General features: G+C 45.2%; 1 protein-coding gene across 1 annotated transcript in view; it reads left to right on the top strand.

Annotated features, from left to right (window-relative positions):
- Positions 1–22: 22 nt before the first annotated feature.
- FOXK1 (forkhead box K1) overlaps positions 23–22284 on the top strand; it is a 39679-nt gene continuing 17417 nt past the window's right edge. The window contains exons 1-2 of the mRNA XM_015819516.1: positions 23–333; positions 19230–19427. Of these exons, the coding sequence (XP_015675002.1) occupies positions 23–333; positions 19230–19427 (509 nt within the window). The remainder of the gene's footprint in view (positions 334–19229; positions 19428–22284) is intronic.

Here is a 22284-nt window from a genome sequence, read left to right as displayed (position 1 = left end):
GCCGCCGCTGCTGCTGCCCCTGATGGCCGCCGCTCCCTCCTCGGCCTCCTGCTCCTCCTCCTCGGGCGGCGGCGGCGGCGGGGCTCCGCTGGCCCGGCTGCAGGGCCGCGACTTCGAGTTCCTGATGCGCCAGGCGGCGGTGAGCATCGGGCGCAACTCCTCGCAGGGCGCGGTGGACGTGCACATGGGCCACTCCAGCTTCATCTCCCGCCGCCACCTGGAGCTGGCCTTCCGCGCGCCCCACTTCTTCCTCCGCTGCCTCGGCAAGAACGGCGTCTTCGTCGACGGCGCCTTCCAGCGGCGGGGCGGGCCGCCCCTCCAGCTGCCCCCGCAGTAAGTGCCGGCCGGCGCGGGAGGAGGAGAGGAGGAGCGGCTGGGGATGGCGGTGGCGCCCGCCGCGGGCCCGGTTGGGGATGCAGCTAGGCGAACGGAGGGGGGGGGGAGAGGAGGAGGAGGAGGAGGAGGAGACGACGCGCGGGTGGGCGGTTCCGAAGGGAGGGAGGGGGCCGACACGTGTCGGGGCCGGTGCGGGAGGATTTGTTGACAGGGCTCGTTGCGCGCGCGGGCGAGTCGCGGTCTTGGGAAAGGGGCAAGAATAACCGGCGTTCCCCAAGCGCGCTTGGCAGGCATTCTGTGTGTCTGTGTGTATGTTTGTGTTGTATGTTTGTGGGGGGGGGGTCGTGGGAAGAGGCATTTGCAAGGCAGGCTGGAGAGGAAGGGGCTCCCCCCTACCCAGGAAAGGTCTGGGAATGGGAGAGGGGAGCCTCTGAAAAGGGGGTGTCCCTCTGGAAGAAGGGGACCACGGTTGAGAAGGGGACTCTGGCTGGGGAAGGCAGGCCTACCTTGCAGGGGGCCGGTGTTTTGAGTTTTGTCTGACATTCGTTCTTCATCCAACTCCTGACAGAGTCGGGATGGTGCTATGGGGTTCGCACAATCCACTGGACCCTCCTTAAGGACACAGAGGAGGTGCATGCACCCCTAAATGATGGGGGGGAGGGAGCAACGACTTCAATCGTGGAATGGCCTCGTGGATAGGTTCGCCCAACAGGCTCCATCCGTGGCAGGTTATCAGAAGGCACCTACTGGCCTTGCATGCTGGTTCAGCGGGGTGGGTGAACCCCCAAAACAGGGGTCTCTTTTAAAAAGCCTTTGGGGGGGTGGGCCTTGATGGGGTGGGGAATCAAAGCCAGAGGAAGTGGCTAGGCCTTGCATCTGGAAGGCGTTTACATGGTAGGTTTCCTGGTCTAGCTTAGAGAAGGGGAAGAAATTGGAGGGTCTTTTAGAGGAGTGGGGGGGAGCGTTGAAGGACTGGAGAAACTTCACCCCCGACTCTCCACGCCCATAGTGGGGAACCCTTCCTGTTATAGGGTCATTTCTCCTACCAGTCATTGCTTAATTAATTAGCCGAAGTCAGCTGCTGGGAGCACCACCTCAGGTCTATTTAGAAAGAAAGAGGAGGAAAGTGGGGAGTCCAGACCAACCCCCCCCCAGGCAGAAACCCTACTTTGGGGTCCTTGGGAAAGGACAGAGGTCCCTCTTGACCATCAATCTCAAGCAGCAGCCTGCAAATTGAAGAGATTGGGGGTGATACTGGACACCAAGGGTGGAAGCTAAGCAGCTTAATGAACAAACAGCCAACCCAGCCAAAAGTAAACAAATCCACAATTCAGCTTTGTAAGAGGTGTGAAGGCAACCGTGGTGTTTCCAGAATTGGGATGGGGGGGGGGGCTGTTGTCCCTGATCGCCGCATGTAACATGGCGTAATGTTGCTTTTTAGGGCCATAAGAATGCATGAATTGTGCGTGCTTTACAGTCCAAATTAAACTCAGATATAATATAGAATCCGGGTGTCTTGCTTCCATTTTCTCCTCTGTTCTTTCGCCGTCCCAGCCTGGTTGTGAAAAGGCACAACGCGTGTTGCTTGTTCTGTTGTTAATAGTCCTTCCGGCCTGCTCCATGTGAATTTTCTTGGCAAAGTTGTCGGAAGTGAATTTTCCGGAGTAGCGTTTGTTAGGGCCTGAGAGAAGGAGGGGGGTGTGTGTTTTTTCTGCTTTTAATCCAGCACCTTCGCTGCTACAGGCCTCCGGGGAAATTAGAAAAGGACAAAAAAGCACAACAAAAATTCTGCACATGTTGATATTTAAATCCTATCGTGCAAAAGTTGCCTTTTGGAGCAGTCTTGGATATTTTTGCTTTGTTTGGGTTTATAAAATTGTTTGGAAAGTAGTTCACACTAAACCAGCTTTATTTTCTAAACAAGGAGTGCCCCAACCGTGGCAGTTTTAAGACTTGTGGACTTCAACTCCCAGAATTGCTGGCTTGGGACTTGAAAGTCCATGAGTCTTAAAGTGGCCACCTCGCACATCCCTAGTCTAAAGCACGTTTGAAGCCCAGAATGATGAGCTAATATCTCTTTTCTACACAAGAAGTCTCCAACCTTGGCAACTTTTAAGACCTGTAGATTTCAACTCCCAGAATTCCCCAGCCAACATGGCTGAAGTCCACAAATTTTAAAGTTGTTAAGGTTGCACACTCCTGTTTTAAGCAGTTATAGTCTGCTAGATCTGGATCCCAACGGAAAGCATTGGGGTATTTCAGAGCAGAACAACCGGAATTTCAAAAGGATTTTAATGTGGGTGGTCCTGAGAGCTAATTATGAGTGTGTAATAGGGGAACTAACAAATGAAAAGGAGGGTTTTAAAGGAGGGGGGAGTATTTAAAGTGACGATGGTAAGAATGAGATTCCTCGACTTTTCCAGTCAAAATTCCAAGCGAGCGAGGGGGAAAAATATTTTCAATTTTAAGAGGGGAAAAAACAGAATGCCTTTAGTATGAATGTTGATATTCCCTCTGAAGGAAGTAGAAAGCCACCCAAACAATGTGTAAAATTGGAGCTGTTATTCTGGAAAAATTTGGGCCTGGAAATGGAATCCTTCAGATGATAAAAGAACAGGGTCTGTAGGATTTTTTTTTTAAAAAATGGATTTTAAACCTTTGGCTCGGCTCTTCGACCAACTCATGGGCTGGCTGGGGAATTCTGGGAGTTGAAGTCCACACCTCTTAAAAGCTGCCAAAGTTAAGAATCTCTGGCATAGAGATAAATGCAAAGAAAAAGAAATAAATAATAATAATAAAGACAGCCCTTGTCCTAAGGCTACAGAAACAGGGTAGAAAGAACATTTTTAAAAGCAGAAAGAACATTCCTGAAAGTGTCAGATGATGAGGAATAATAATAATGATGATAAAGTTGGAAGGGACCTCGGAGGTCATCTAGTCCAACCTCCTGCTCAGGCAGGAAACCCTATACCATTTCGGACAAATGGCTGGTGAAATTCTAAGTCTCCCTTCTCCTTCCTGGGAAAAAAGTTTTTGCCTGTTACACGAACCCAGCCCATTGAAGTTTGGGCAATAAACCGAGATGAAGCTGCCTGAATCGGAACAAGGAATTGTGTGAACACTCTTCTGTCCAAACCTGGTAAATTAAAGCACCAATATGGGGCAGAAAGTGGTGGGTTGTCTTTTTTTTATGAAAAAAAAGCCATCCCGTGACCTCAGGATGGGGAATAATTGTGTAAAAAGTGGTGCAGGTGTTTAAAGAAGGAGTTTATTTATTTTGAGTTTATTTTCTGATTGGAAGAGGAAAAAAATGGATTTAGATAGCAGATCTCTTGTATTTAGATCTGCCTCTGGATGGTAATTAAATATAAGTTTTTTAGCAGAGAGTTTTCTGCTATTGGGGTATAAAACAGTCCATGTTTGGAAATTCCTTGAAGGATTTTGGTTTGTAGGAATGGGGGGGGAAAAGAATGTCCCAGCAACAGCTGGATCCCATAAATACATTTTGGGGATATAAAATGAAATTGAACACAGTTTCTTGACCGATGCAGGATTGTGATGGATGCAGGGGCTGCTCTTTACAAACATAGAAATGTTTGTTCACATGGGTGGTTGCATAAAAGTGAGTCTTACCTGGCTTGATCATTGGCAAACCATGGTTTATGGCTCAGCATAGATGGGTACACTATCCAGTGGGGGGTGAGTTGACGGACCAAGGATTAAGCAAACTATGGTTTGATGAAATGTGTCAGCCCAGCCTGTTGACTTGTGGGCATCATTAAAAGAGTTCTTGATATTTGTAGCCTCCATGTTGCGTGTCACAGTAGCTCAGTGTGGTTTCAGGCTCAGCGTTTGTGCATGTGTTACGTGTGCCACAAACGTGTGTGCTTTGGAAACAGTAAAAGGAAGCAGTAATGCCCAAGAGTTTGCTAACTTCTCTCCCTCCAAGATAATTTTCCAATGGACGATTGCTATTTTTGCAAAGTAGCTACGAAACAGGAGTTTGGGCGAGGTGCAATCTTCCCAATAAGGTGTCCAATTTTTGCCTTACCTGTAGTTGTTTGATTGTAAGATAGTCATTGGTGCCTGCAATTTGCACCATTTTTGTAATTGAATTTTTTGGGTAAACAGCCCAGAGGCACTCTCTTGTGATAGGCAGTATAGAAAATTGTTAAAAAAAATAAATAAATAAACATGGAAAGAATAAGCTGAAGATATAGTGATGGACAGATGTAGAAATTTGCTAAATATATACAATAAAAATAAATAAACATGGAAAGAATAGGAAGAAGATGTCCCAGATATACACAAGTGTGGTGGGCAGTATAAAAATTTGCTAAATACATAAAATAAAAATAAACATGGAAAGAATAGGCAGAAGATAGTCTACAATGCACACAAGAGGGGTGGACAGTATAGAAATTTGCTAAATAAATAGAATAGAATACTCTTTATAGGCCAGTTGTGATGGGACACACAAGGAATTTCTCTCTGGTATAGAAGCTCTCAGTATACATACAAGCAACAAAGTAATACAATAAAACATAACTTGTAAAAAAACACATTTATTGTAAAAATAAATAAACATGGAAAGAATAGGCACTGAAGTGTGATAGGCAGTATAGAAATTTGTTAAATGCATAAAATAAAAATATGGAAAGAATAGGGAGAAGATGTCCCAGATATACACAAGTGTGTTGAATAGTGTAGAAATTAGTTAAATACATAAAATAAAAATAAACATGAAAATAATAGGCAGAAGATAGTCTACAATGCACACAAGTGGGGTGGGCAGTGTAGAAATTTGGTAAATAAATAGAACGGAATACTCTTTTATAGGCCAGTTGTGATGGGACACACAAGTACAGAAGCTCTCAAGATACATACAAGCAACAAAGTAATACAATAAAACATGCTTGTAGGAAAAAAACACATTTATTGTAAAAACAAATAAACATGGAAAGAATTGGCAAAAAGTGGCATCTTTCGGACTTGAAACCTTATAGCCTGGTTGGCTTTTTGTCACCAGCCTCCAAATTAATCTTTTCTCTCTCTCTCTCTTTTTTAAAAAAAAAAAAATACACAAAGTTACATAACTGCAAGCTGTTTTCTTGCATTTGGATATTGGGTGACCCATTCCGGGCTCGTTGCTTTTCCCCAAGGCAATCTGGGCTTGGAAATATTTTTGTTCCAGGGGGAAAAAAAATCTGGGACTCTTTATCAGGGCAATTAATTTCTCCTTGTAAAACATGGCTGACTTTTCCCTTCCTGCTTGGCGTCGGTGCCCCCTCAATTAACTTCCTCTCTCTCTGCTAAATTTGCAACGGGTGCCAAATTAAGAGCCTGGGAAAGGCAGCAACTTGTCTTTTGCATGATTGATTTGTTTTTAAAATGCCCCAGCAACATCTTTCCCCTTCCAAACGCTTGTAACCGTGTTTTTCACACCTGCGTAAATTATGCAAAATGGGATAAAAGTGTATATTTTCCCCCTTTTGGGTAGCGACACAGGAACCTGTCATCCATCACAACAGGAACATGAAATGTGTAAAAGGGCTGTTTGATAAGTTTTGGTAATGAAGGGGGGGAAAAGTTGGGGAGCCCTGCCTTTTATTTTAATTGGCAAAGAAATTTTTAAAAAGCAGTGCCTTTTGTTTTAATTTGCACAGAAATTTTAAAAAGCAATGTCTTTTGTTTTAATTGGCAAAGCAATTTTAAAAAGCAGTGCCCTTTATTTTAATTAGCACAGAAATTTTAACATGCAGTGCCTTTTACTTTGTTTTAATTGCAAAGAAATTTTAAAATGCATTCCCTTTTATTTTCATTTGGCAAAGGAATTTTAAAAAGCAATGTTTAAAAAGCTTTTATTTGGTTTCCTGATTTCTAGGCTGCTAATAATTCTGCCGAAGGGGGGAGAAAAAAAAAACATAAGGCTTTCTCAGCTGCTGTTTATGATCAGGGTAAATAAACCCCAGACTCCACCCTTTCCAGTTGTAAAGCCGATGATGCAATATTTCCTACCCCCTTCTTGCTGGCTTGCTTTTTTTTCCCCTCCCCTTAAATGGAATTTGCCCTGTGGTTTCTCGCAGGTAAACAGTTCCAGTTTTCCTTGCATTTGGTGCGTGCTCACAGACCAGGCCTCAAAACGTGTGGCGTGTTTTCCTTTCCAGGCTAAAACTTGAAACTCAGTTTGGATCTGGCTGAGCACATGGATATAATTACTTCTGGGTTTTTATTTATTTATTTATTTTTGGGCTTGCAAACCCTTCCTATATGTTTTGGGTCACAGATTCCAGGGGGAGGGTAGACCCTGCAGGAAAGGAAATTCCACATGTATGTTACAGGTCTGCGGTATATTTTCCTGCAGACTACGGCTGTAGTTTAAAATGGGTTTCCGCAGAGATTTTACACGGGACTTTTGGCAGGACAGAAAGAAGCAGCTGAGATATTTGTCCGTTTTGTGTTAGCCTTTCCACCGTCGGGGGACCGAAGATCGAGAGACGCTTTATAAATAGACTCCGCTAGCAAGAATTTCTGTCTTTGGGCCACAGGAGCTGGATCGAAGAGTTGAAAAACAAGGTTTCCTTCTCAAGGGCAATATTTATATCCTGGTAGTCCTTGACTTACGATCACAATTGAGCCCAAACTCGGTTGTTAAGTGAAGCTGGCTTCCCCGTTGACTTTGCTTGTCAGAAAGTCGCAAAAGGGGATCCGGTGACCTTGGGACACCGCGACCGTCATAAGTATGAAGCAGTGGCCAAGTGTCTGAATTTGGATCCTCTGGTCCTGGGGATGCTAAAAAGGTCATAACTGTGAGAAATAGTCACATGTCACTTTTTTCAGTGCCTTTGCAAATTTGAACAGTCACTAAATGAACCGTTGTAAGTCAAGGACTACCTGTATTTACTTGGGCCTAAATTAGGGTTTGTAGTAGATCTTGGTTTGTTAAAGCCAGCTGCCTGCCAGGAGTTTGACTGTAACTGTGGCTTAGGGGAGTTTGCAGGAAAAGCTAAACACTGTAGGAGGGATTGTGGAAGATGAACTAGTGACCAGCTTGTGACCAATAAACCAGGTTAATGATTGTGCTGTTGGATCCAAACCAAGGAAACTCACACAGTTCTTGGAGTGGCCAATTGCTGGCTCTTGGCCTGGCCTACCTCACAGGGCTGTTGGAAAAAACTGGAGGAGACAATATGCTTTGTATCTTTAGTTCTTTAACTCCTGGAGGAACACAGATTTAATAAAATGAAAACCAGGGCAACGACCCAGAGCAAAAAAACCCCTCAGAGATCTTTGAGTGAGTTGCGGCCAATTGCTGGCTCTTGGCCTGGCCTACCTTCCAGGGTTGTTGGAAAAAACTGGAGGAGACAATATTGCTTTGTATCTTTATATCTTTAACTCCTGGAGGAACACAAATTTAATAAAATGAACCCCCCCCCCCACCCTCTCTTCCGTTGGTGCAAGCATTTTTTTTTTCCAAATCAATCTGACACTTCATTGAGCAACTGTTTCAAGTTACTTACAATCGGTCCTCGCACTTACAACCGTCTCAGCGCCTCCGTGGTCACGTGACCGACACCCAGGCGTTTGGCCACCAGCCTGTGTTTTGCAGTGGTTGCAGCATCCTTGGGGGGGTCACACAATCCCCATTTGCAATCTTCCCAGCTGGCTACCAAACAAGCAGATTCAGCAAAAGAAGTCAGATTCTCTTAATGACCATCAGATTCCCTTCACAAGGGCAGTGATTCGTTTAACAACGTGGCCAAAAGGTCATAAAATCAGGTACGGCTTAACAACCGCCTGGCTTAGCAAGGGAAGTTCTGATCGCAGTTGCGTTGAAAGCCGAGGACTATTTTAAAATATTTCACCGTATTTGTTATTGAAGAGAACTCGCCAGTTACCTTCCAGGCCTGCAGAGCGCAGATATCGGAGGCCAGATCAGCTCCAGAATTAATGCTCTAAGGAGACATTCAATCATCCTGGTGCGGGTTTAATGATTAGCCTGGATTTTCTGTGTTTTTTAGGAAATGCACTTCAAGTCGCTTTGTGTTTTTCTGCTCCTTTTCTGGTTAAAACCCTTCCGTTGAGAAAAAATCTCTGGCGCTTAAGGGGTTGTGCGTTTCTCTCTTCTCCCCTTCGGCTGTGTTGGAAAATATAAACAGCCTTGTGAGTTTCTATTTCCCTGCGACATAAATCTCAGCAAGAGCTGGTGGGGATTCAGGTTTCGTAGTAGCTGTGTTGTTGTCCGCTTCTGTCTGCTTTTGCAAACGGGCACCTTGAACAAAGAAGTAACAAAAAACGTGAAATTGCTCCAAGGAAGGCAGTGAAAGCAACTTTTACGCCGAGCGGTTTCCTCGAGAACAGGAAGAACCCAGAAAAAGAAAACATTGATCTCTGAAAGCCGAGGGCGTCTCGACTGCTCTGAATTAATCTGAAATTCTCGTCCCTGGAGACCGTTCAGGCATGGAAAGAGGCTTGTTTTCACGATGGAGTGAACGAGTGTGGGATTCCTCCAAAAGTGGTGCATTTCGCACATGACGTCAGCTGCCGTTGTTTTTACCCCAAAGTTTATATTAGTCCTCTTACGGCGAGATTTGACCACAAATGTCTCAAAGCTAGCTGTCTGAAATGGATGCCACAGGTGTTTGCAGCAAACCAAGGTTTCTCGTTTCCAGAGTTCACAACACACGAACACACAAAAATCTTAAAAGCAAGCCTTGTTGCTTGGAGGCCACATTTGCAGCGAACCAAGACTGTCATTTGATTTCTCGCTTCCAGGTTTCACAAACAAATCTAACACAGGTTTTGTCGGCTGGATGCCACAGATATTTGCAGCAAATCCAAGATTAGGTCAGAAGGAAGATGCACCTAGGGGTGTTAATGGGGTCTTGGAAAAGTTTCCATGCTCCCATCCAATCAAGGTTATGAATTTTATAAAAATTGAGGCTGCAGCTTGGCTCGCTGTCATACGAGCTCCTTTGATGTTTGGTTTGTAGAGAGGATCATCTAAAGGTAGAGATGCTCAAAGCAAGCAGATAAACCACCTGTGGGGGGTTGTGGCTTTTAATTCCGCCCTGTTTCTATGCTTCCCCGGTTCATTTGAGTGGGCAAATTGCATTAAATGAAACTGAAACGCTTCACAAAAATAGTGGGTACCAGCAAGCAGGCTCCGATAAAGTTACGATTAAGATCCAAAATCTGATAACCTTGGTTTTTAACCACAATTACTTCAATAAAGCATGACTTCCTGATTGCGCACAAGCTTGATAACCATGACTTCCAAAACAGCATAGCTAGATTTATACAACAGGCTAAACCAAAATGAAACAAACCATTTTTATACAAATGTTTTAACCTTTTTGTTTGGTTGGGTTTTTTTAAGTTTTGCATCTGGCAGTTCTCTTACCAACATAGTGTCTACCGAATGGAAGCACCAGTGTTTGGGTTTACAAGTCACACTAAAGAGTAATTGTTTTTGGTTTACTGCGTCATGCTTTCTTCAACAAACCATAGTTAGAATAACAGAGTTGGAAGGGACCTTGGAGGTCTTCTAGTCCAACCCCCTGCTCAAGCAGGAAACCCTACACCATTTCAGACAAATGGCTGTCTAGTCTCTTCTTAAAAACCTCCAGTGATGGAGCATTCACCACTTCTGGAGGCAGGTTGTTCCACTGGTTAATTGTTCTAACTGTCAGAAAATTCCTCTTTAGTTCCAGGTTGCTTCTCTCTTTGGTTGGTTTCCATCCGTTGCTTCTTGTCCTGCCTTCAGGGGCTTTGGAGACTAGCTTGACTCCCTCTTCTTTGGGGCAGCCCTTGAGATACTGGAAGACTGCTATCATGTCCCCCCTCGTCCTTCTCTTCATTAAACTAGACATACCCAATTCCAGCAACCACTCTTTATATGTTTTAGCCTCCAGTCCCCTGATCCTCTTTGTTGCTCTGCACTCTGCACTCTCTCTAGAATCGTAGAGATCTGCGCTTTGGCATGATAGAGCAGTTATTCAGGTTGTTGTACTAAAAACAGCACAGTTTCTGTGTGGTAATATCTCGACATTCTTCTGAGATAAATCCTTGATATTCCGTCCCTTTGGCTTCAAATTGAAGTTCCTGGAACCAGATTAAGAATTATCTCAGCCCATCTGGGTTTGTTCCTCGTGAACCAGGAAGATGGGACGATAGGAATGTAGTTTGTCTCTGATTCATTCTCAATGATAATAAGACAGCTTTTAATAATGCAAAGTAGTGTCTGCACCGAGGCTTCATCAAAACCAGGAGACAGATGTGGTGCAATGCCACAATGCCATTCTCTCGGTCTGAGTTCTGTTGTCGGTCTCCGTCCAGTGGCCTTGTAAGTTTGGAAGAATTTGAGTACAGACGCTTCTTGACTTACAACTGTTTGCAAAGTGGCCGTTCAAAATTACAACATCGCTAAAAAAAAGGGGGGGGACTTTTCCACACATCTTCAAGCAACGAAGGTTGCATAACACTGCTCTACATGTAGTAAGAGTAGCAACTGTGAGAGGGATCTCGGAGTCCTAGTGGACGATCCCTTAAATAGGAGCCAGCCGTGTGCTGCAGCTGCCAAAAAGGACAACACAGTGCTAGGCTGCATTAACAGGGATAGAATCAAGATCACGTGAAGTATTAATACCACTTTACAATGCCTTGGTAAGGCCACACTTGGAATACTGCATTCAGTTTTGGTCACCACGATGTAAAAAAGATGTTGAGACGGTCGTAAGTGGGAAAAACCATCCTAAGTCCCTTTTTTCAGTGCCGTTGTTAACTTCAAACGGTCACTAAGAGAATGGTTATAAATTGAAGACCACCGTACACTTGTAATCTCCCTTAAACACCAATTTGGTCCTCGACTTAACGACCGATCGCTTAGTGACTGCCTCCAAGCCACAACATTTCAACCCCCTTCAGATTGTCTCTCCTCTCCCCGCAGGACTCGATAGAAAAATATCTAATATTTTTGGACAATAATAGTTCTGCTTTGGTAGCCCGGAGCAAAAAAAAAAAAAGATTTTTTTTCCATTTCTTTTTCTCTCCAAGTCTTCAGACACTTTCACACTCCAGAGGAGCAAAATGCAAACCGATTTTCCCAGAGCCCAGTTCATAAAGCAGCTTAATAGCAAAATCTCCCAAGGAGAATCATTGTGTTAGCATCTTTCCTGGATACACCAGACTGGTTTGATTGTTATGTAAATTACACTTGCTCTGCCCTCCACTTTCTCCTTAATGGGCCATTCATCACTGCAAAGTTTTCTTTGAAGGAGCCAGCTGCTGCTCCTCAGAAGTCTCCCCCACCACCCCTTTTTAAAAAAATAACTTTTTTTAAATAGATAGATAGATAGATAGATAGATAGATAGATAGATAGATAGATAGATAGATAGATAGATAGATAGATAGATAGATAGATAGATGATTGACCCAGATAGATGATGGATGGACCCATATATAGGTAGGTAGGTAGGTAGATAGATGATGGATGGACCCATATATAGGTAGGTAGGGAGGTAGATGATGGATGGACCCATAGATAGATAGATGATGAATAGACAGACAGATGATGGATGGACCCATAGATAGATGATGAATGGACCCATAGATAGATAGATAGATAGATAGATAGATAGATAGATAGATAGATAGATAGATAGATAGATAGATAGATAAATAGAGTTACCCCGATGCAAATTAGAGTTAGAAAAATCTCGCAATCCCAAACCCAATTCTGCTGGTCCAGAATGCCGGGTCGCGAAAGGAAAATCACGTGATCCCGGGACGCTTCCAGCATCAATAATAATAATAATAATAATAATAATAATAATAATAATAATAATAATAATAATAATAATAATAATAAAGTTGGAAGGGACCTTGGAGGTCTTCTAGTCCAGCCCCCTGCTCAAGCAGGAAACCCTATACCATTTCAGACAAACGGCTGTCCAGTCTCTTCTTAAAAACTTCCAGTGTTGGAGCATTCATCGCTTCTGGAGGCAGGTTGTTCCACTGGTTAATTGTTCTAACTGTCAGGAAGTTTCTCCTTAGTTCTAAGTTGCTTCTCTCCTTGATTAGTTTCCATCCGTTGCTTCTCGTCCTGCGGGGGGTGGGGGGTGGAGGATGCTGCAGCGGTTGTAATCGTGGGCGCTCAATGGAGATTTTTAAGAAGTGACTAGACAATCATTTGTTTGAAATGATACAGGTTCTGCTCGAGCACGGGGCTGGACTAGAAGACCTCCAAGGTCCCTTCTAGCTCCATTCTATTCTATTCTCCGCTGTTTTCAGGGCTCCTAATATCCTCTCTGTTGAAGTCTGTTTATTATTAATCATTGTTCAAACAGCCGAGTGGAGATTTATTGACACGGGAAGAGAGCGAGTGCAGAAGGCAACAGCCAGGCTCCACATGCCCCGTTCCCTTCTGCCTTTCCAAATACCAGGTAGAGGAAGTCCTCAACTTACGACCACAGTTGAGCCCCCCGCCCAACATTTCCGTTGCTAAGGAAAACACAATTTTGGGCCCGTTTTGCGACCTTTCTTGCCGTTAAGTGAATTGCTGCAGTTGTAAAATTGGCAACCCCGTCGCTAAGTGAATCGGGCTGCCCCCATTGACTTCGCTTATTAGAAGGTCGCAAAAGGGGATCACGTGAGACACACACACCCCGGGACACTGCGACTGTGCTAAATATGAGTCGGTTGCCAAGCGCCTGAATTTTGATGGCGTTACCGCGGGGATGCTGCAACGGTCGTAAGTGTGAAAAACGGTCATAAGTCACTTTTTTCACCGCCATTGAATGGTCATTGAATGAACGGTTGTAAGTTGAGGACTATCTTTATGTCTTAGAAAAGTTTATGATGCTTCCTGAACTTGGTGGTTTGCGGGCAGACATTTCATTGCCCTAGTAGGTCACGTCATCAGGGCAAGGTGAGTTGGAAAACTCCGTGTGAAGAGATAGAAAACGCTTCACACGGAGGAGGAGGAGGAGGAGGAGGAGGAGGAGGAGGAGGAGGAAGAAGAAGAAGAAGAAGAAGAAGAAGAAGAAGAAGAAGAAGAAGAAGAAGAAGAAGAAGAAGAAGAAGAAGAAGAAGAAGAAGAAGAAGAAGAAGAAGAAGAAGAAGAAGAAGAATCATCATCATCATCATCATCATCATCATCATCATCCTTGGTGCTCTCTAAGCTGGCTTGTTTTCTTGCAGACGTTTCATTACCCAAACCAGGTAACATCATCAGTGTTAGGCAGGAACGGGCTTTGCTCTCCGTTTATATCCTGAATGAATATGAATGAAATGTGATGCAACCGGTACTTAGAAATCAGACACAACTACGCAACTGTTTCCCTTCTGATTTCCTTGAGTGGCCGTTGATGGAAAGGACACCAAACCGCTGCCAAATTGCAACGACAGCCCGTCTTTGACGAGGCGGGGATGATCTTGGCTGAATCATCCAGCAGGAATGCAAATATTCCCACCTCGCATCGGATTGAAATGTTCCTCAACTGCCGTTGGCTGCGGGGAGCCGTAACTAGGTTGAGTAGGAGACAATCTGGAGACAATCTTCTCAACCACACGAAGTTCAGTGAAGAAGCTGGAGTTGACTTGCACCCTCTTCGTTCTAACCCCCCCCCCCAAAAAAAACCCTCTTTGAAATCTGGAGTGGAGGTTGTCCCATAACAGGAGGCTGTTGAGCAAACTGGCACCTCCTAAAAGTTGCGCCCCAGGGCACAATTAGCACTTAGCAAGCAGATATTCTGAAGCGGCACCCGCTTAGCTTTGTGTAATCTTGTAGTACTTCGCTGAGGTCCTCTGAGGAACAGTAAACTGTTGTGCTGTGTGGTTTTTCGGATTTACTTTGGGTATCTGGGGGTGGAAACAGGTTTGTGTTGGTTCTCAAAATATATCTTGAGGGTCAGTAATTCGCTGGGCTTTGGTGTCACCAGGAAAGTTCTGAAGAAATTCTTCTCCCTGTTCCTGTCCTTTTTTATTGAGCGGGCATTGATTGGGGCACGTTTGTGGTGTGTAGGGCCCCTACTTCTCCCTGGGAACAGACACCACACAATCCTTATATTCCTCAAGAGGACAAACAGGTTACCCATGAGCCATCCTGCAAAGCAAGGAGAAGCTGGTTTGAATGTTGAATGTTTGTTTGAAATAGTATAGGGTTTCCTGCTTGAGGAGGGGGTTGGACTAGAAGTCCTCCAAGGTCCCTTCCAACTCTTGTTATTCTGTTGGTAAGTTGGGAGATGGTCAGATTCCACCATCCAGAACCACGAATCGTAGCTTATTCGTCTCACCCGTCTAGAAGGGAAGAAGGAAGAAGCGTTTTGCAGCTGAAGTTGTAGAAAAAAACAGAAGTTTTTTTTATAACCCCCTTTTTGGCAAGCACAGTTGGGTTCCCCCCACCTTTTTTTCTTTTTTTCCTCCTCCTTTTTAAAACAACGTCTTGTATTTCTTAACGCTGATGTTCACTTTGGTAGGAAAAACGTTGGCCAAGCAGCGTTGTTATGACTTGTTCGCTTAAACAATGGGGTGGAATTGGAACGGGTGTCTGTGCAGGCTCTATTTCAGGAAAAAGGGGGGTTATTAAATATTTTTCTTCCCAGAGTCCAAGGCTCCTTAAAAAAAATAATGGATGCGCTGGGGGTGCAAATGGGACAGCACCGAATATATTTCCATAGCCAAATGTGAAACGGCAGCTTTTCCCAGCCTCCTTTTATTGCCCTTTTAAGCTTCTCTCCCCTACTTCACGATCAGAGAATGTGGTCTGTACAGGTAGCCCTTGACGTATGACCACAACAGAGCCCAAAATTTCTGTCACTAAGCGAGACAGCGGTTAAGTTTGAGTTTTGCCCCATTTTACCAACTTTCTTGCTACCGTTGTTAAGTAAATATTGCAGTTAAGTTAGTTATAGGGTTGTTAAGCGGATCTGACTTCCCCATTGACTTTGCTTGTCAGCAAAGGGAATCACTTCACACACACACACACACACACCTGGACGCTGCGACCGTCATAAATATGAGTCAGTTGCCAAGCAGCTGAATTTTGATCACGTGACCCTGAAGCTGTTGCGACGGTCGTTGAGTGTGAAAAACGGCTCTAGGTCAATTTTTTCAGTGCTGTTCTAACTTTGAACGGTCGCTAAATGAATGGTTGTAAGTCAAGGACTTAGAAAAGATCCTTTAATCAATCTTATGGGGAGCCCTGTTTGATGGTCTTCCATCCTGTTTGGGGCTGCTAAAATACAGATAGTCCTTGAGTTAACGGCCAAAATTGCAATGGATCCCCTCCTCCACTCTGCAAATGCCAGTCCCTTCTAGCGCTGATGATGTTACCTGGCTGGGTCATGAAATGTCTGCAAGGAAACCACCAAGATCAGAGAGCCCCAAAGAGCCACAGTGTCCTCCTCCTCTTCCTCCACTTCCACTCTGCAAATGCCAGTCCCTTCTAGTGCTGATGGTGATACCTGATTGGGTCATAAAACGTCTGCATGGAAACAACCAAGCTCAGAGAGCACCAAAGACCCCACAGTCTTTCTCCTCCTCCTCTCCAGAAACCCCTTTCTCTTCTAGCACTGATAATGTTATCTAGCTGGGTAATGAAACATCTGCAAGAAAACAAGCTCAGAGAGCACCAAGGACCCCACATTCCTCTTCCTCCATCCCACAAACCCCTTTCTCTTCTAGCGCTGATGACGTTACCGAGTTGGCTCATGAACTGTCTGCAAGGAAACCACCAAGCTCAGAGAGCCCCAAGATCCCACAGTCCTCTTCCTCCTCCTCTTCCATCCCACAAACTCCACTCCCTTCTAGCACTGATGATGGTCCCCAGTTGGGTCATGAAACGGCTGCAAGAAAACCGCCAAGCTCAGAGAGCAACGAGGATCCCACAGACAAGACCCTTTTATGTGCGCAATGGCGCTTGTAGCTTAGCACCCTAGCCAGGAAAAATGTCCTGTTCTTCCTAAGATGGGCGAATTGCTGTCTTCTGATCTCTGATCCAGTCTGGAGTGGAGGCCTTTCTCCACTCTGGCAGAAGACGTGACACCAATATGTACTTCACTTTTTTGCTGGACAACACAAAGAGACATCCTTGTCCTAAAGACCAGAGCATGGAAGTTGGTCAACAAAAGGAATGTTTGGATACACGCAACCGATGTAAACAACCCCAGGTCCACATATTCAAGTCTTCGGAAGAAAGCATCGGGAGGAGAACCACAAAGATGGATCTTCAGAACCGATTCCAAGAAAGAGTGTGAAGCCACGTCCGTACATTAAGCTATTTAAATAGTTCAGATCCTAGCTGACAAGGAGCAGATCTTACTGTGTGCGCATCGGCTGTTTGCTAACATGATGGTCCAGCTACAAATACGGTCTGGAAGGGAACTTTTACCATTTGGGACCGTTTCTTCCAGCTAAAAAGCTTTTAGTGCTTCGTTTTGAGGCCAAGAACAAATGTAATTTCTCTCCCCCCCCCCGCCCCCAAATTGGCCAGAATATTGCAACTGGAATGCGAAAAATAAACAGCAATTGCATTTCGTTTTGTTGTCGTTTTATTTTCCTTCCTGCGCTGATGAGACGAATCTAGCTCGGAGCTGTTAAATGTGTCCAGATGTCTTGTGCTATTATCAAGGCTGCAAATAACGCTCATTATTCTACGGGAGATACGGTGAGGTTCTTTGATATCAAGGCATGCTCAGAAATCCTGTGGATGCCTATGGGGAATGAAAATCTCGCCCGTGTAAATTCATTTTGTTTAAAAGAGAAAAAAAAAGTGGGCTTTGAAAAAAGAATTCTTTTTCAACCACAACTAAAAGAAATAGATTAGTAAGAAGCGTTCGTGCTTGGAAAGGGTGGAGTACATGTAAGTCCTCCAGTTACAACAGTTCATTTAGCGACTGTTCAGTTACAAAGGCACTAGGGAGAGTGACTTATGACACCTTTTTACACTCACGATCGTTGGGGTTTGTAAAATTGAGCAGGAGGAGGAGGACTGAGGGATCCTTGGTGCTCTCTGCGCACAATTGTTTCCTTGCAGACATTTCATGACCCAACTGGGTAACATTATCAGTGCTAGAAGGGAGAAGGGTTTGTGGAGAGGAGGAGGAGAAGAAGAACTGAGGGGTCCTTGGTGCTCTCTGATCTCGGTTGTTTCCTTCCAAACATTTCATGACCCAACTGGGTAACGTTATCAGTGCCATTGGGTGATGTTACCCAGTTTGAGTAATGAAACATCTGCAAAAAAACATCCAAGCTTTGACAGCACCAAGGACCCCTTCCATTTGAACAGGTAGGCAAAAATGCCAAATGCTTGCCTGACTTTAGGGGGAGAAAATATATATAATTTACATTCAGTAATTGAACTGTAAAAAACGGCAACAGTTTATGATGGAGTGCCCAGAATCATGGTCTGTGCCTGTATGTCTTTTTTAGAAGACCCCCATGCTTACTAACCAGGCTTATGCCCTGGAGATAATATTGCTGCAAGCGCCACAGAAATCCCTAAGTGTAAACAAAGCTTTCCAACGCACATATTTCCAAGCAACAGTAATGTTAAGATGTCAGTAGAATTTACAGTTTGGCTGTGATTTATGGAAGTCCTCTTTATTGGGGTTTGCTTATAGTTCCCGCAGCCCAGGGAGCTGTAGTTGTAAAAAACGGGGGGAAAGCGAAATACAGAGGGATCAACCCCGAAGCAGCTCTTTTTTTACAGATTTCTTTCAGGGTTTTTTTAAAAAAAAATTCTCCTTTTCCTCTCTTTTTTTTATGGTGGCTCCCTTAAGTAAAGAAAAACACTGCGGTCTTTTATACTTCCTGTTCCTTGGTTTGTTTTTTTTAAAAATACTACTGTTTTTCTTCTGCTTCGTCCTTCCTTGTTTGGGCTTTGCATGCATTCCCAGGGTGGGTAGCTGACTTTTCAAAAGAAGTCACAAAAGAATTGCAGTAGGGGCAGCCCTTGACGTACCGCCACAACGGAGCCCAAACTTTATGTTGCTAAGTGAGGCATTCGTTAAGTGAGCCTTGCCCCCCCTATTACGACTTTTCTCGCCACGATTGTTAACTGCGAATCATCCCAGTTCTTGAATTAGTGACACGGTTGTTAAATGAAGCTGGCTTCCCGGTTGACTTTTGCTGGTCAGAAGGTCGCAAAAGGGAATCACATGATCCTGGGATATTGCAACCGTCTTAAGTACCTGCCAGTTGCTAAGCCATCTGAATTTTGATCACCTGACCAACCCTCACTTAAACCGCCTTGCTTAACAACGTGAATGTTGGACTCGGTTGCAGTCATAAGTCAAGGATTACCTATACCAGGGGAAGGCAACCTTGGCTCTTTTATGACTCGTGGACTTCAACTCCCAGAATTCCTGAGCCAGCCACGCTGAGGGGAAAGGGAGAGGTTTCCAAGCTGAGCCATGCTGGCTCAGGAATTCTGGGAGTTGAAGTCCACGAGTCATAAAAGAGCCAAGGTTGCCTACCCCTGACCTATACTAGTTGTTAGCTAAACTCCCATTGATGGAGGTGTCAGTTTCAGGCTAAGGTTTGGGACCCAAGATCTGGTTCTACATCAAGACCCTCCAATTCTGCATCCTTTAATGGTTCCGTGGAGAAACAGACCGGAGAGTGCGTGGTTTTGTGTGCTGCCTGCATTCCACAGATGGGTCTTTGCTTGTTTGTGTGGACCGGAGTGTGCGTGGTTTTGTGTGCTGCCTGCATTCCACAGATGGGACTTTGCTTGTTTGTGTAGACTGGTTGCTGGCGTGCCGCAGCCCGGTACCGGTCCACATTGGGGGTTGGGGACCTTGCTTTAAAACAGTGCCTGATGTTTAACTCCAGTTGATGTTTCACACACTCAGTTGTACCCGTGTGTTTTTTTTTTCCCTCCCTCCCTCAGGTGTATCATTCGGTTTCCAAGCACAGTCATCAAAATCCAGTTCACGTCACTCTACCATAGAGAGGAGGCGAGAGAGGACACAGCATCTCCTCCACTCCGGCCACTCTACCCCCAGATATCGCCGCTTAAGATCCACATTCCGGAGCCGGATCTTCGGAGCCTGGTCAGCCCTTTGCCTTCTCCCACTGGGACCATCAGGTAAGTAAGGGGGTGTGGTTCTCCAGCACAGGTGTGGCCAGCCCAGTGTCAACAAAACGCCACTTCGCTTCTTTTCCCAAAATTCTCATTTCTCCCCTTATACAAGGTAGTCCTCGTCTTACAGCCACAATGGAACCCCAGATTTTTGTTGTTAAGTTGGGTTTGGGGGTTTTTTTTGGGTGTTTTTTTAAAAAAATACTACTGTTTTTCTTCTTACCGCTTTACAAAGCCCTAGTAAGACCACACCTGGAATACTGCAGCCAATTTTGGTCACCATGTCACAGAAAAGATGTTGAGAGTTTGGGGAAAAAATTCAGAGAAGAGCAATTAAGATGATCCAAGGCCTGGAGACCTTACACATAAGAAGAACGGCTGTGGGACTTGGGTTTGGCTAGTCTAAAGAAAAGAAGAAATAGGGGAGACATGATAGCAGTCTTCCAGTATCTGAGGGGCTGCCACAAAGACGAGGGGGTCACGTTATTCTCCAAAGCGCCTGGAGGCAGGACAAGAAACAATGGTTGGAAACTGAACAAAGACAGAAGCAACCTAGAATTAAGGAGAAACTTCCTGACAGTGAGGACAATCAACTAGTGGAACAGCTTTGCCTTCAGAAATCGTGGGTGCTCCATCACTGGAGATTTTTCAGAAGAGGCTAGACAGTCACTTGTCTGAGATGGTATAGGTTCTCCTGCTTGAGCAGGGGGATGGACTAGAAGACCTCCAAGGTCCCTTCCAGCTCTATTCCATTCTATTCTATTCTATTCTGAATTCTATTCTATTCTATATTGCTATTCTATTCTATATTGCTATTCTATTCTGCTAAGTGATATAGGCCAATCACCAGGAGACTGTGGGTTCTAGTCCCGCCTTTGGCATAAAATCCAACTGGATGATTTTTGGGTCCGTTACCAGGAGACAAGGGAGTTCCAGTCCCACCGCATGAGAGCTTGGTGGATGACTTTAAGCCAGTTCCCCTCTCTCAACCCAACCCACCTCGGGGGGTTGTCGTTTGTGGGGAAAATAGGAGGAGGGAGGAGTATTCAAGTACGTTGCTGCCTTGAGTTGTTTATAAAAATAAGAAAGGCGTGCTATAAAATGATGATGATGATGATGATGATGATGATGATGATGATGATGATGATGATGATGATGATGATGATGATCTTGGACAACTTGGGTCAAAGCTCACGGGAAACTTGAAGCTGTGAAGTCATGAGTTATCTTCTGCAGGCTTTGTCAGAGGTCCTGGCTGGAACTATGGCGCTGAAGTGGGAAGGGGGAAGGCGATGGGTGTCTTTTTATTTCTGTGGTGACTTCACTTTTTTTCAGGAAGCAAAAAAAATCACGTGCCCCAGACTGATACGTTGAGCTTGACACGCCCTAGAGCCAGTGTTGACACAGGCAAGCTTGAGCTTGCTGGTCTGGATGGGAAACGAGTCATTTCCCAAGCTGGTGGAGGGAGAGACCCAAGATCTCCATCGCAGAGTCCAAGGGTCCTGAGAAGTGTGAAGTCTCCTCTGAACTGGAGATGCTGGAGACCTGCTAGAGTAGAGGTCTCCAACCGTGGCAACTTGAAGACTTGTGGACTTCAACTCCCAGAATCCCTCAGCCAGGTCTCCAACCTTGGCAACTTTAAGACTTGTGGACTTCAACTCCCAGAATTCCTCAGCCAGGGTTTCCAACCGTGGCAACTGGAAGACTTGTGGACTTCAACTCCCAGAGTCCCTCAGCCAGATCTCCAACTTGGCAACTTTAAGACTTGTGGACTTCAACTCCCAGAATCCTTCAGCCAGCTATGCGGGCGAGGAATTCTGGGAGTTGAAGTCCACTAGTCTTAAAATTGCCAAGGTTTGAAGGCCCCTGCTCTAGAGGCTGAGAGAGGACCACATCTGGCTGCATCAGCTTGGTTCCACTTGATGCTCCGTTAGATGGGCTGGAATTACAGTTTTCAGACTTTTCTTACCTGCGTCACTCAAGCAGGTGGCCTCACCTGATCGAGCAGCATCCTTCTTCTCTTTTGGGGCCTGGGTGGGACGCAGCAAGGAGGGAAAGGGGTGGGCCAAACTGGCAGCAGCTAAGCCCCCCCCCGCCACCTTGCTGTGGTTTTGAAATGCACTTTGTCATGGAAATGAAAAAGTGGGGAGGGGTCTTTTGATGGCTGCCTGGGATTGACCCCTGAGCATCCTTTTGAGCAAAAGAGTTAAGGTGGAAGTGGGGGCAGAGCAGCCCCCCCCTCACTATCCTATGGTCTCATTCTGAGTCTTAATACAAAATTTCACTTTCCCCTTCCCTTCTTCTCTCTTTTTTTCCTTCCTTCCTTCCTTCCTTCCCCTCCATTTCTTTCCCTCTTAACCTTCTTTCCTTTCTCTCTACCCCTCCACTACCTTCCTCCCTTCTTTTATTTTCTCTTCCTCTCCCTCCCTCCTTCCCTCCCTCCCCCTCTTCTTTCCCTCTTAACCTTCTTTCCTTTCTCTCTACCCCTCCACTACCTTCCTCCCTTCTTTTCTTTTCTCTTCCTCTCCCTCCCTCTCTCTCTCCCTCCCTTCCTTCTTCTCTACTCCTCCACTTCTTTCCTTCTTAACACTTCCTTCCTTCCATCCTTCCTTCCCCTCACCTTTCCTTTCTCCCCCCCCCCCCTTTAAAAAAATTTGTTCTTCCTTCCTCCCTCGCAAAGAAGGAAAAGTTTAAGCTCGGGCATTGCCCTCGTCCTATAAAGTCACTCAAAACTTTTCACTTCCGCTGAACGGGCTGAAAAAGGAGCCCTCCGGGTTTTCTCCTTCCCTGCGTCCTTCACTACTTCTCCTTTCATTCACTTTTACTTCCTTGACTGCAGGCAGCTGGGATTTACCCCCACAGC

This window comes from Protobothrops mucrosquamatus, unplaced genomic scaffold (genome assembly GCF_001527695.2).
Source record: "Protobothrops mucrosquamatus isolate PMUCROS unplaced genomic scaffold, P.Mucros_1.0 scaffold942, whole genome shotgun sequence".
Classification (NCBI taxonomy): Eukaryota; Metazoa; Chordata; class Lepidosauria; order Squamata; family Viperidae; genus Protobothrops; species Protobothrops mucrosquamatus.
Note: the sequence above shows the minus strand (reverse complement) of the source record. Positions and strands in the feature narration are given on the sequence as shown.